General features: G+C 46.6%; 1 protein-coding gene across 2 annotated transcripts; it reads left to right on the forward strand.

Moving 5' to 3' along the window:
* Positions 1–58: 58 nt before the first annotated feature.
* On the forward strand, positions 59–15182 carry DKK4 (dickkopf WNT signaling pathway inhibitor 4; the record flags this gene model as incomplete). Of its 2 annotated transcripts, none has more annotated exons than XM_082374749.1 (4): positions 59–2263; positions 11126–11348; positions 12947–13099; positions 13962–15182. In XM_082374749.1, 4 exons carry the CDS (start codon positions 2198–2200, stop codon positions 14210–14212), a joined length of 693 nt encoding a protein of 230 aa, XP_082230875.1. In that variant the 3' UTR covers positions 14213–15182. The 2 variants fall into 2 exon arrangements, with proteins under 2 accessions (XP_082230875.1, XP_082230876.1); XM_082374750.1 differs by lacking the exon at positions 59–2263 and adding an exon at positions 12364–12514 and having other exon boundaries at positions 11238–11348.
* Positions 15183–15237: the final 55 nt, after the last annotated feature.

Below are 15237 nucleotides of genomic sequence, written 5' to 3' on the forward strand. Positions count from 1 at the left end.
TCGCGAGAAGGCGCGAAGGCTACTAGTTACCTTTGCCAGGGGAGGGGCCGAGGCGGTGGATGCGGCGGTACCAGCCACTCCGCAGTGGATGCTGGCACAGCCGACCCCGGCGTCTCCTTCTCTGGCGGATGCCTGGCCGATCTGTGTGGGGATTTCGTCTCAGGGTGACTAAAATTCAAGAATGTGGCCCTTAGGTCATCTCATCTTAAGGATGAGAAAAATAGGTCCCGAGGGGGTAAGTGACGTGACTTATTCAAGGTGACACAGGGTAAATGATAATTCAAAGGCAGAGAGGAGATGGAGGCGGGAAAGCTCTCCTTCAGAGACGAACTGCAGCTCATAAGTGTAGAAGAAATTATAGAAATAGGAAATCACCACTTTGGAGCCACCAATAACTGATTCAAGCAAAATTCATCAATAGATGCTGGACGGTTGAGGATATTCATACAGTTCCAAAGTGTCATCCCACAGGTTACTTAGTGAAGAGAAAAGGGTACCTTCACATCAAAGAAGTCACCCTCAACCGAGTGATCACCAGGGATGGTACAGGCTGACATCACATGCTCATTCTTGCCAAAAAAGTGACTTCTCTCTATTCACAAGGAAACAACCAGACAAATCCAAATTGAGGGACATTCTGCAAAACAACCACCTGGTCTCTTCGAAAATGTAAATTTCATGAAATATTAAGAAAAAGGCTAGTGAACTGTTCTAGATTAAAGGAGACAAAGATATGACTCCAAGAGCAATGTGATCCTAAATTGCACCCAGGATCAAAAAACAAAAAGCATCTATTGAGGATCATTCTTGGGTCAACTGAGAAAACCTGAATGTCGACTATATTAGTATTGTAACATGTAAAATTTTCTGAGTGATGATTATACCTTGATTATGCAGAAATGGCCTGGTGTTTAGGAGACACGTGCTGAAGTATTTAGGAGTGAAATAGCATGTGTCTGCAACTAACTCTCAAATGGTCAAGGGGAAAACGTGCAAAATGTTAACAGTTGGTGTAACTAGGTAGAGCATATATGGACGTTCATTGCATTATTCTTGAAACTTTCCGATAAGTTTAAAATTTTTCAAAATAAAAAGTTGGGAAGAAAAAAACCCCACAAAGTCTTTGATCTTCAGTTCCTGGTACCAGGTTGCTGCTTGAATCAAGAGGCAAAGATTATTTCCCTGCTGTGTGTAAGGCATTTCAGGCTAATAAGAGATAAGATAAATGTTCCCAAAGGACTCATAATGTAAGACTTGGACAAATACCTGCCGAATGAGGCAGAAGATGATAAATGTCATCAGCAAAGCAATAGAACTTAGTAGGCTAAACAAAATGAGCTTTGGAGTTAAAAGAGGCCGGGTTTGTATCTCACATCTGCCAACTCCGTGGTGTTTGGCGAGCAACTTAACTTCTCTATGCCTCCGTTTCTACATCTGTGAAACAGAACTAAATAAGCTCTACCTCAGAGGATTGTAGTGGATAGTAAAGAAAATAATGTATCCAGAGCACGTAACAATCTACCTGGCATATGGAAAATGTTCATTAGTTAATAACACAGATGAAAATTAATATGCTATAAGTGATTAAAAGCTGTACAGGCAAAACTACGATATTCACATACATACGCATATTAGAGCCACAACTTCAGCCTGTACTTTGGCACAGACCTGGCCTTTGTTGGGTACAACAGGCCATTGAAGGCTGTAAAGAGCACTTTGAATGGGAATTTGGCAACATTCCTTCCTTGGGCTTCTTTATCCAAAGACCTTTCTTCTGAAGGGACCTGATAACACCAGTCCCAGGTAATGCACCAAGAGACCTCCTCTTTCTCCCAACACCTGATGCAGGAAGGTGGTAAAAGAAATTGTTAAGGAAAACGGCAGCTGCAGAGGGAACCATTCCTTTGCTTCCCATCTCTCTGGCCCCGTCGGCTTAGCAGGATCCATGTTAACCCTCAACGTCCATATCAAGCCTCTGGCCTCTGCCGCCTCCAAACTACAGCCATTGCTCACCCCCGACCCACAGTGGGCTCTAAGCTCTTGGGAAGCATAGAAAGGACTTTCTCAGTCCAACTTCTAATCACCTGGCATTCTTCTCCTATAAAATGTCTAGAACCAGAATTTTAGAGCAGGGAAGGGGCTTTAGACTGCTTCATTTGTGAGACATTTGCTACGTGCTTACTGCGTACAGGACACCATGCTCGGAGCTGATGGAGGAGCACACGTCCAGACACATCCGTGTTGTGTGCGTCCAGAGGCCCTGGTGAGCAGACTCCCAAAACAGGTCACCTGCTGTAGTCAAGGTAACCTGATCGTCTGCCTGCGTTACCTTTGTGAGAGGAAATCTCAGAAGGTTAGTATAGTTTTACCCTCAAAAATGAGAAAAAACAAAAAAAACCCCCTAAGAACAGAAGCCCCACTATGAAGATTTAGTAGCTCGATTGCCCTAAGTGTGAGGAAAATTAAGATTCTGAAGCCAGCGGTGTTATTTAATTCCCTGTTTCTTTAAAGAAAAAGAAACTTGTTTGTTTTCAAGGACTTCAGAATTCTGATGAAGGGTGAGGATCCCCTTGGCATCTCTGAAGAAGAGGAGGGACCAGCCCCATCCCTGGGCCTCCTCAAGGGGGCAGCAGAGCACAGGGACCCAGAGGTGAAAGCGCCTCGCTGTGCCAGGGATGGGTCAGGTGGACAAGAGGGGCATGGCTTGCAGTGCAGAGGGACAGAGATCCAAGACTGCGTTATTGTATATTCAGGGTGTATATCATACCCTGAAATTCCATGTCTGAGGACTCTTCTCAAGGAAACAGTCAGACTCGTGCAAAGGTTCATCTTGAATAGCTTGAATGAATTACAGTAGTAAGAAATTAAAAACAACTTAATGGCCAACATTTAGAGGATTCATTAAAGTATAATACACCCATCTTCTGGGATATGATACAGCAGTGTGTTCTGATAATATTTGATGATCTGGGGGAAAGGCTCAGTTAAAAAAAGGGGGGAGGAAACAAAAGTTTAAGTACAGTGTAATTCCGTGCGTGTGTGTGTGTGTGTGTGTGCGTGTGTGTTACAGTTTTACTTTAAGAAGAAGCAGGGCAGACAGAGAGACTGGGTAGAGGAGGCCCACATGGGTAGATGTGGGCTTTAGTAATGGCTAATTCTGGACTGGTTATAGATTAATAATACATATATTTTATTTATATATATATATATATATATATATAAATATAATAAACAGATGCTGTATATGTGTGTGTATATGTACGTACATAAAAAAAAATCGGGAAAATGTTTCCAAAATCTGACAGTGACTATCTCTGCTGGGTCAGAGTATATGTGATTTTTATTTTCTTCACACTTCTCTGTATTTTCCAAAATTTCAAAATTTGGAAACGTGTTTCTGTTATAATCAGAAAAGTTAAACTCACTTTCATAAGGTGGGGAAGTACCTAGGTTCATGAGAAGGGCATGCTGTTCCGTGGGCAATTTCCACCCAAAATTGGGAAATGCCTCTGGGATCAGTCCCTGGAGTTTACTTTGGGCCTCTGGGAGCTCCCTTCACTCTTGGCCACAAGGGAGCGCAAGGAACCAAGGTAAAGAATAGCTAACCCTTCTGGTGGGCAGGGGGCTTGGGACTCGAGTCAGGGTGATGACCCCTGTCCTCCCCTTGCCCCCAGAGCCTCATCCAAGCTCTCCATACGGTCGTGAACACAGTTATGGGGGCTTTCCTACCCAAGTCAGAGTCCAAGTTGAGTGTCAAAATGGCAAAAAAAAAAAAATTGTAAATATTTACAAATTGTTTTTATGAGGAAACCAATTTTGTCAACGTTCCACATGTGGATTAGGGTACAGCCTGGCTGACACAACCTGCAAATTAGCTCACCTTAATCACTTGCTAGTGAAGCACTATGATCACTTACACGTGCACCATAAATTAAGAAAAAAGAGGGTGGCATACACCTACGGAACCTAAAAATAGTAATAGGCAGTGTCCCCTTAGTGAATATATAGCTGTGTTTCAGGCAACTTGATGTTTTGGGGAATGGCCTTAGGTTAGTGAGCTGTATAGTGTGGTGTAGAGGAAAGAATCAACTTTGGAACCAGAAAACTTCTGTTAAATCCGAGGTCTGCAACTCACCGGCTGTGTGACCTTGGGCAAGTTACTTGACCTCTCTGAGCCTTGGTGTCTTCATCTTTAAAATGGAGATCCCCAGGAGTACACCGGTCGTCCAGATGGGGCCTACCCAGGGGTTTCTACCAGACGGCTTTCTGTGGCCAAAGTTCTGAGGAGGCTTGGACCCCACACCAGGGTTCACCCTGGGCCGGAGCCAGATCACACCAGTGAGTCACACACATCACAAGCCCTAGGGCGATGGAGGAGCCAGACACAGACTCACCCTGAAGGGGTGTGGAGGGGCTGCGGAGAGGGAGTCTACAGCTAGGGGCCCCTGGAGAACACCCCAGGGAGGGGCGAGGCCTGTAGCCCCCGCCCCTCCAGTGGGGACTCAGGAGCCCGTGTGTGCAGAGCTCAGGGCAGACATTCACCACCCCACCTCACCCCCTCTATGGAGATGTAATTGACATGAACCACAGTGTAAGTTTCAGGTGTACAGTGTGATGATTTGATACACATATATATTGCAAAATATATTTACCACAGTAAGGCTGGTTAAGGGTGTCCTTTACCTCATATAATTACCATTTTTTTGTTGTTTATTACGGTGGGAACATTAAAGCTCTGCTCTCACAGGAACTTTGAAGTTCATGGTACAGAATTGTTAACTATAGTTGCCAGAGCCATTCATTTAGAAAAATTTGCATCTTCAGAATTGGGACTCCAGGCAGGTCTGGGGTCTCCTAACGCTATGCGATTCACCCCCTACCTTTGAGGAAAAAGAATCAGACCCCAGGTAGGGTCCAAACCCAAAGACAGCAGAACCCATCTTGTCTGCAGGCTGGAGGATTCCCCTTTGCACGCTCCTTCCCTGAAACAGGCGTCCTGGGATGTGCGGACCGCTGCAGGGGTCCACTCTCTGTCCCTCAAAGTCATATGCAGTGTCGCAGTGTTGCAGGGGGGCCTTCGTTCCTTGCTCTCCCTCTACAATCCTCCAGCCTCCCACTTAGAGACACCACGCCTGCTTACAGATCACACCCCCCCCACCCACCCTGGCCTAGACGGCTGCCACGGGGTGATCCTCAGGTCACCATGCCCCCAGGCTCTGAAGGCCACCAGAACACCATTGCCTAGGACGGGACACAAGGGAAAAGAGGAATAAGCAGGGTTAGTTATGGGGATGCAGAGGGAGGAGACAATAAGAGAATGAAAAAAAATGAGGCAAAAGAGAAAGACTCAAATGAAAAAGAATGCGGGGGACAAAGGTGTAGAAGGAAAACGATGAAATGAAAAGAAGAATGGAGGTTGAATTCCACTCAATTTTATAGGTTTCTTCCCTCCTCCCTGCAGTGTATTTACTATTAAATTACAGTCAGTAAAGAGAATAAAACAAACTGGACTCTATGAAAATACCTTGCTTTCCAAGTCGGTGCTCCATATGAGAGTTTCATAGAACCAAGGGGCTGAAAGGGCCTCGTGATCTCCTCTAGAAACATATATGTAATCCAGCTGAAAAAGAAACCACCCAATATCGCCCACACATGGGGAGTGCACGCTGCTGGGACCCTCAGTGGCATCGGTGAAAGGACGTCTGGTCCCCGAGTCAGAGTGGTGCCGACACTGTCCCAACAGGCTGACTCCTGCTGTGACCTAAGACGAGAGACACTGTTCCCAGCGAATGTGTATTGAGATACCGTCAGCTTTTTACAAACCTTTTCTTGCCTTTTCATCGCAGCATCTGCTGTCACTACCCCCACCTCTGTGTCTTGTGTAACATGAGTGTGTCAGGGACTGCAGGACACAGAGGAGGAAAAGCACTGCTGTGGCCTGAACGCTCGTGTCCCCAGATTCACGCGTTGCAATCCTAACCCCCAGTGTGATGGTGTTAGGAGGGGGGGCCTCCGGACGTGCTTAGGTCATGAGGTGAGGCCCTCATGAATGGGATTCGTGCCCTTGTGAAAGAGGCCCCGCAGAGCCCCCTCTCCCCCTCCACGTGCGGACACAGCGAGAAGGTGGCCGTTTACGAGCCAGGAAGCAGGCCTTCACCTGACATAAACGTGACCACACGGGCACCCTGACCTCAGACTTCAGCTTGGATAGAAGCACCTAGTCCGCGGGATTTTTGTTACAGAGACGTACGGAGAGTGCCCAGGAATGGGGTAGGGTGGACAAGGCATTTAGGATTGACGAGTCACACACAACATCATCTAATTTTTTTAAGCAAAAAGAAGGCCGAGCACAACCTTGACGAAGGAAGCTCGGGGCCCCTGGTGCTGTTTCCAGCTGGACGCCAGGTTGGGGTCAGGAGAACGGAGGCTGCCTTACGGGAAAGGCAGGTCCCAGCGCCACGTGGTTGGCTGGCCAACTCCAAAGGGGGCCGCTCACACAGACACCGGTCTGCGTGGTGCCCCTGGGGTGAGCCTCGTGGTGGCCGACCCCCCAAACCCTCCCCTTCCCCCCGCCCCCCCGGCATCACACGTTCCCGGAAAACTGGTCTGGAGGAGCCCTGCAGGCCGTGAGGAGCCCAGGCTGAGAGGTACGTGAGCTAGCCAAGGCCACACAATCGGTGATGGGCTGGACCCAGTCTCCCAGGCCGTTTCTGGAAGCGGGCCCGCCCGGAGGGGCAAGACATCTGATAAACCCGCTTCCTGGGCCGGCAGCTACGTACCTCCTGACCTCAGGTACCTCAGGGGCAGCGCTTACACCAGCGCTGTGATTATACAGATCCTGCGATCTTTGTCTGCCCTCATCAACCCGCCCCCTCATCTTTCATTTACTGACCATTTCCCGTGAGAGCCTGCCAAAGACCCGCTTGTTTCGGCGCCTTTGATTTGCTTTTAAGAAAAGCAAAGTGTATGGAAATCACACTGGTGCCGACACAGGAGACGTAATAAATAAAACTTTCCGTTCCGGAGTGAACGTAACTCACGGCGCCGCATCTGCCGTGAGCTCCGGGAGCTACAGCAGCTGTCCCCGGAGGATGCAGGTGTCACACTCACACACCGGCCCACGCCGCACCTCCGCCCTGGCCAAGAGTCACCCGGGGGGCTGGCATCCCACGCCGTGCTGAACCAGGAGCTCCGGGGAATTTCTTCTCCAGAATTTTCATTTCCTCTGAGCTCAGTCAGTACTGCCCAGAAGCCCTCGGAGGCACGAGGAGGACCGGCGCGGGGTTGCCCGTTGGCCCGCAGTCCTTGCCAGGGGGCGCCCCGTGGCAGTATCCTGGCCAGAAGTGCACGGGAGGGCTTCCTTCGTTGTGGGGCTGGCGGGCCACGGCTCCCCGTGGGGGGAGTGGCTCTGCACGTGCTCTGCTGTCTGCGTCTGGGAACTCCGGGCCCTGACCTAAGACCAGAAAAAAACGCCTTTTAAGCAGAAACACTAACAAAGCCCTGTTCCATCATCTCCAATCCCCAGTCACTGAGCTCAGCCTTAGGGCGTAAGTGTGGCCACAGGGCATCCTGTCTGAGCAACACTGATCATTAGCACGCAAGCAGCCTCGGCCGATCTGAAAATACACCGAAAGTCATCTTCCAGGGACACTTCTCGTACTTAGTTCCTCAAAACTGCTCTGGCTTTTGGGAGACCTAGAAGTAATAGACTATTTAGGGGAGATCTTTCTTCGGTGCGTTGGGTTGCACATACTTCTACTGAGAGCCTCCATGGGAGGGCCATGCGTCATGCTAGGTCCTGAAGTTTACGTGAGGATGGAAAGTCCAGGCTTGGAAATGAGTGAGAGACGTTTGTTTATAGAGTTTTATGAGCACCAGTTACGGTACCAGGCCCTCTACACGTATTCACACATTAAACCCTCAGAATATAGTCATTATGGGGAGGTCGTGCCCGCTTTACAGATGTGTAGATACAGCCTAGAAAGGTGAAGCACCTTGTTCAAGGTCACAAAGTCACTATAATCCATTTATCTCTGCAGCCATCCATCACATAAAACAACCTATGGAGCTTCTATCATATGCCAGGCCGTCAAAGCATGAGGATACAAGGATGAACAGCTACAGCCCTGCCCACCCAGAGCTTATCACCTCGAAGTAGGACAAAGAAGTACCCAATCACAATAGAGTTTTATAAACACCATGGCGGGCAGCTGGATGCCTGGGAGAGTGGGGGCATCGGGGGCTACAGGGCAGGCCAGACTGGTGCTCAGATCAGGTCGGCCTGACTCCGAAGCCGGCACTCTTACAAGGCCGAGAGAAAGTCAGGCGGAGACAGAGACAGAGAGGAGCCCGCTTTTCGGTTTTGTTGCCCTGTCTGTAGCCTCCTGCATCTGGGGTGTCTGCATCCTCACCCCTCTCGGTCTGTGGGAGCATCGCTCCTGGAAGACATGGGGGTTAATCTTCCATCTTCCATGTTAAGATACCCAGCAAAGCCTTGATGATTTGGATCACGTTTCTCCTGGCCTCTGGCACCCTTCCCCCCCAATCTGCTTTCCATCCTGAATTCCGTCTTCAGTGCCATAGCCATCCACCTGTGCGCGGAATTAGAAACGTCAGGGTAACCTCAGCTCCTCTGTCTCACTCACTCCCCACCCCTCACATCAAATGATAGGGACTCAAGTGCAAAATCCCATCCTTGGCTGGTTCTCACTGTCACCGTGTCACTGCCTTACACTGGCCCTCCTCTGCCTCCTCCTCCTCCTCCTCTTCATTGGCCCAGCATCCGCTTTCAACCCACTGCAACCCTAGCGCCACACCACCACCAGCACTGCTTTCCTAAAAAACAAATTAGATCCTGCCATTTTCAAGTTCAAATATCCCCCGATGACTTTCTACTGCATATGAAATAATATCCGGTGTCCTTTGCCTGTTATCAGGTTCCTCACAGTCTAGCCTCCTCTTGTCTCTCCACCATCTGCCCCAGCCACACAGATTCTCTAGAACCAAAATGCACCTCCCTGCCCGTGCACACACTTCACCCTTAAGACCATCCCCTGCTTCTCAACCTAGGAAACTCCTACTCATCCCACAAAAGCCAGCTCAAATGACCCCACCTGTGTAGAGGCATTCCTTCATTCCTCCAGAAGGTCTAATCACACCCTCCTCTGTGATCCTTCAGAGGATCTTCACCTTGAGCCTGGGGTAAGACCATCCCCTGCTTCTCAACCTAGGAAACTCCTACTCATCCCACAAAACCCAGCTCAAATGACCCCACCTGTGTAGAGGCATTCCTTCATTCCTCCAGAAGGTCTACTCACACCCTCCTCTGTGATCCTTCAGCCCCACATTTCTACCTTTATCTTAGTGCTTGTTATATCAAAATCATCTCTACATGTAGATCTTCTTGGACACTAACCCCTCAGGGGCAAGGACTGTGTTTTATCTTTTATTCCCAACACCTACACATAGGTTCTGTTAAGTACAAAGTACGCAATGAACGTTTGGTTCCAGTCCTTTTTGTCTGTGTGTTTTGCCAGAGGCCTCTGGTGCCCTGGTATTCTCTCTTCTGTTAGGTAACAGGAAGCAGGGAAACCCAGCAAAGAGCGAACCCTGGGGCTCTCTCCTTTATGTTTGGCCATAATTGTCCAACTTCAAAATAAATTCTCTAACACACCTAGTCACCAGGAGTATCCTACTATCAAAGGCTGTTTGATGTTGTCAGTTTACATGAAAACAAGTAGTACTTGCAGAAGAAATAGCTCCGTTGTGCCACACGATGGGGACAGGCATCCAACCCCAGGAAGAGAGCCAGGTAACAGAGCCTCAGGTCACCTGCCCCAGCCACTGGGCACCAGGCGTCCCTCGAGGCTGGGAATGGTCCCCTGGCACAGAATGTCCAGGTACCTCTTGACGGACTGATGTCAGGTGTTTCTGGAGGAAGACCCAGTAACACTTAGGTCACCATTGATGGCATAGATAAGGGGCACTGGTAGATTTTAAATGGCACCTTACACCCCAAGTACGGGGATGAATTTACCCTGAGAACAAAGCAAACAATGAAGGGATTTTGGGACCCAGATCTACCCTTAAAGGACTTAGGCAGTGATAAGCGCATGTCTAAATCACTCGACTTTGCTAACAGTCTGGCTGGAAAAAAAAAAAAAAAATCAGAGAAAAAGGGATGAAGCATTTTTAAAAAATTCAAATTAGGAAACTTGAAATCCCATCTGAAATGAGCTAGAGTCTTGGAGCCTGTTCTGCTTAAGTCACTTCAACATCATACAACACAAATTAAATCCATTGCTCATAAAATACACCTAAACTTCCTATTAAATTGTATAAATCTGTATATAAAATGGGCTTTCTGGGGTTGTCCCTATCATTAAAAAAAGGCAATTTTTATAAATCATTATCTTCCTCATTAAATAATCCTAACTTCAAACAGTTCCATTTTCATTTTAAGGAGAATTATTTTCCAATTGACATTTAGTCGGGACAGGTGCCGTTACACTCACAGCTCTTAAAGCTACTGGGATTTTTACATCTGAATACCAGAGACACTCAGGGGGCATTTTGTCTCTTTTCTATCTGTCTTCACTATCTGAGCACAGTGTAAAGTTTCTCAGTATAGTTTTTGTAACTCATTAGTTTTTGGCATCCCGCAGAGCGTACTGGCCAACAGGATTCGTTCTTTCTTGGATCACAACTAGCTGTGAAAACAGATGTTAGAGCACACTCCCTCCACCCTCACAGGATGACTGAAGGTAGGAAATGCAGGTGATTATCAGAGTCTGCTTCTGATGCAGACCTCCTGCTCTTCTGCCGACCCTTTGGACTGACTCTGATATGCACTAATTAACAGGGATTCAACCCCTGCAGAAGCAGCGGCTGCAGCCCTGGCTCTGCTCCGCCTCTACTGAGTCCTTGTTTTGAACTATTGATCAAACAGATTTGAGGGGATGTGTTGAAGCCCGTGTGGGGTAAGAAGGAAGGAAATGAAGGAGGAAGGAGGAGGAGAGAAAGGAGGGGGCACGTCTATAAACAGTTTCAGAGGGAACCCGCCGGTCAGACCTCGCTCGTCCGATTTCACACACCTTCCTCCAATGAGGATTTGCTTCTCTTTCAGAAAAAGCAATTCCAGGCGACTTGCCAGAGTTCCCATTTTGGCAAAAGCTCCATCGTGGGTTCAGAGCAGCCCAGCTTCGAGGAGGACGCAGGGAGGGCTGAGAAGGTCCAGGATGGTGGTGGTGGTCCTGCTGCGGCTCGGCTGGCTGTGTGCCCCCCTGGGAGCCCTGGTTCTGGATGTCAACAACATCAAGAGCTCTGCGGATGCGCAAGGGGCCCGGAAGGTAACGCTCGGTGGAGGAGGAGGGCTGGGCGCTGGGCTCGAGTGAAGCCATCACGCAGATGAGCATCTGACATAGCTCATCTAGACGGCGGGCTGGATTGAGGCTGTGGAAGGCACCCTGAAAGAATCCAGTCGCTTTAGCATTAACTCACCAGATGAGCCAAGTGGCTTTTCAGGGCATTGAGCTATCAATTCACCTATAAATCAGGGAGTAAGCTAATATTTAGAAAGCTATACACCACGTGCCAGGCCTTTTAAACATACTATCTCATTTCCTCTTCCTCAGAGCTTGAGACAGCTATCACACCTCCTAATGACAGATGGCGGAAATGGGCTCAGAGACGCTGAGGAATTTAACCAAGGCCACACAGCCAGGGAATATGGGAGTCAGAAGTTACATGCTGCGTGCCAACCCTCTCACTTCACAGAATTGTTTTATAGGAAATGTTTCATATATATATGAAAAGGCATCAACCGTAGATGAGAAAAATCAGTCTTCGGTATCTGTTTCTCTGCAAATGAGGCATCACTAGAAATCAAAGGATGGTTGAGCGGGCCCACTGAGGGGCCTACTTGGCAAATGGTGACTGATGTGATTCACTGGAGTAAAAGGTCAAATAGGGATGCCACAAACACCAACATTTCATTAAACTATCACACAGCATCTAGGGCTTCTAGATACATATCAAAAATCTCATAACCGTCTCTAAGACACACGTGGGAAAACATTTTCTTCCATTTTCACAGAGAGCATAAAAGATGAAATTCCATGTTTAAAAGTAGGACAATTTTTCAGACACAAATAACCTTTGCAGCACATAGGTCTCTTCATTGGTGATTTGCTCTCCCCTTTGTGAAAGAAAACCAATTCTAGTGAAAAGTCAAGATGCTGCTTGAGGTTTGCCTCAGCGTTTAAAGTGCCTCTCTTTTTGGCTTTCTCCATCTCCTGCCTGGAATAAAAACTCTTCACATCTCGCTGGATTCCCTAGCCCTGTGACAGCAGCTTCTCTTTACAGGGTTCACAGTGCATGTCTGACAAGGACTGCAACACTAGAAAATTCTGCCTCAAACCCCAGGATGAGAAGCCATCCTGCGCTACCTGTCGTGGATTACGGAGGTGGTGCCAGCGGGCTGCCGTGTGCTGCCCGGGGACGCTCTGCGTGAATGGCGAGTCAGCACGGAGACTTGCAGGGCTGCAGCGCTCCCAAAGAGCAGACACAGCACCCGGGTCTCTTAGACTAGGGCATTCCACGACAGGCACTCTCTACAGGCTCCACAGTGGTTCTCCGCAGCCGCCTCTTCCCGATGCAGCAAAATAGTTTCTTTCCCGGCAGCAACTCTTGCCAGCAACTTGGAGATGATTTTAAAGCAAGGGTTCAAGTTGGAATCTTTCAAGTTCTTCTGTTTTCACTTAGATTCCATTAATTACTTAAGCACCTGCTTTGCCGTATGTGAGATGTAAATATTTAGTGCCTGTGTCCCGGAAATCTAGAAAGTTATACAGAAACTGAAGGCGGAAGTACTGCCAAAGCCTGTGACAGTCTGATAATGAGCCTGTCCGTGGTTCTCATCCTCTAACTCCACCTGCTTGTCTCTCAGATGTTTGCACTGCGATGGAAGATGCAACCCTAGTACTGGAGAGGCAGATCGATGACCAAGACGACACAGATACACAAGGAACAACTGAGCACCCAATTCAGGAAAACAAACCCAAGAGGAAGCCAAACATTAAAAAATCACAAGGCAGTAGGGGTGAGAGCAGCATTCTAAGCATATATATATATATATATATATATATATATATATATACTTTTTTTTTTTTTTTTTTTAAGAAATTTTCTCCTCCTAGGCTCTTAAGGATAGGCTGAAACTGACTTGTGCCTCTCCACCCCAGAAACACCTAGGGAGCATGTCCTATTTCTAATCTCTTTCCGTAAACAGCTATGGAGATCATGGGGGGAGGAGCACAAGGTAGCTGGCAGGCCAAGAGGACGGGGAATAGCTATAATAATGGGCTGATTAGCAAGAAAGCCCTTAATTGTTTAATTAAATTTTATATGCACATCTTTTTACAGCCTATAATTTAACAAATAGAAATTTCCCTTTCTAGATCCTCAGAATACAAAATAAAAGAGAGATGAACATAGATGCAGTAACTCTTCATTCTCAGACAAAATAAAAACTTCAGTAAGATGCTTTTTACAAAATTGTAGTCTCAAATTCCAATCTTTGACATAAAGCAGCTAGGATTTTGAGGTGAATTGGCCATTCTTGTTTGTTGAAGATGGCTAACTGCCCCCTGTGTAAGTAGTGGTCTCTCTTTGGGTCAGTACAAATCCCATTTAGTAAAACACTGATGAGTGATACTTATTTCACGTCTCAAGACTGGAAATCCCATCTTTCTTTAATAAATGTTTTGACTTTATAAAGCAGTAAATTCTGTTCGGGAAGACTGAGATGTCCACGCCATTGTTGCTTTCAGCCCAGGAGCCAGGCATGCTGTTCTATCTTTACTTTGCGACCTTATCCTACACCCACGCCCTAACCCAGTCGCGCCCTCACAAGCCACCATTCCCCCTGCTTATTACTAAAGCGCATATCAATCTTGTTACAGGACAAGAGGGAGAAAGCTGTCTTAGAACTTTCGACTGTGGACCTGGACTTTGCTGTGCTCGTCATTTTTGGACTAAAATTTGTAAACCGGTCCCATTGGAGGGACAGGTCTGCTCTAGGAGAGGACACAAAGATACCGCGCAAGCTCCAGAAATCTTCCAGCGCTGTGACTGTGGTCCTGGACTATCATGTCGAAGTCAGGTGACTGGAAATCAACAACACTCACGGTTAAGAGTGTGCCAGAAAATCTAAACGGCTGCACGTCTTCCAGCAGAAGTCTCAGACAAGAACTTAAAAATCTTCCCATACAAATAACTCTTAAAATCAAATCTTGTAGTAAGTGAAATAGACTGAGCTGGAGAAGCTGCCTTGTGATGAATGGAAACTAGTTTGGGCTTGTTGTCTATTTCTGCAGAAAAGTGATGTGATTCTATAACAAATTTAACTGATCTAGTGATTCAGTTAGTTCAAATAAATCTTTACGTAATTTCTGGTGAAGTTATGGTACCTGACAGTAGTTAACAGGGAAAATTATCACAGCAAATACTTTATTTTTTCTGAAAACCCCCATTGTTTATAATCATGTATTTCTTGGAAGGAAAATACCGTTTTGCTACAAAATAACTTGGTTAATAAAGAAGTAAGATTCAAAAGGTAGTATCTTATGTTTGTATAGCCCACTGCAAGTTACAAAGCATTTTTACATTATTTTGTTTTCAATAGCTTTACTTACCATTTGAGAACTTCCTATATTTTGTATTTACATAATTTCTATATTTCAAAGATAGGGCTTTCAAGGAGTGCTTTTACTTATACATTTTGACCATCTGAACTTAAAAGTTACATTGGAGGAAAACTAGGGCAAAAAAAGTAAAATCTTTGCTCGAAGTTTAAGAGACCATATTTTATACATATGGGTACATATTAAAAGTGGTTTTAATTAGGAAAGCTCTTTCTGATGGATTATAATCAACTGCTACAGATTTCATTTAAGAGATAAACCACACACCTGTTCTTGGAATTAGGTTATAAGTATATGTTACAAAATCGCATATGGGCCAAGCAAAGAAAAAAGTCTCTAAAAAAGATTGAACCCTCTTCCAAAGTCTTGCCTAACTGACTAATTTACAATCAGTAAATAGGAGGAAAGGTAATGAGGTAATGTGGTTTATAGCATAAGGGCAGAAAATGAGAAAACAAAAATTCCCATTTAAGATTTGTTATCATCTCATCTCTTAATCCTCTCCACTGACCCTTAGTAAAGTGTGATCACGAAC

The sequence above is a fragment of the Balaenoptera borealis genome (genome assembly GCF_965194805.1).
Source record: "Balaenoptera borealis genome assembly, chromosome: 21".
Lineage (NCBI taxonomy): Eukaryota > Metazoa > Chordata > Mammalia > Artiodactyla > Balaenopteridae > Balaenoptera > Balaenoptera borealis.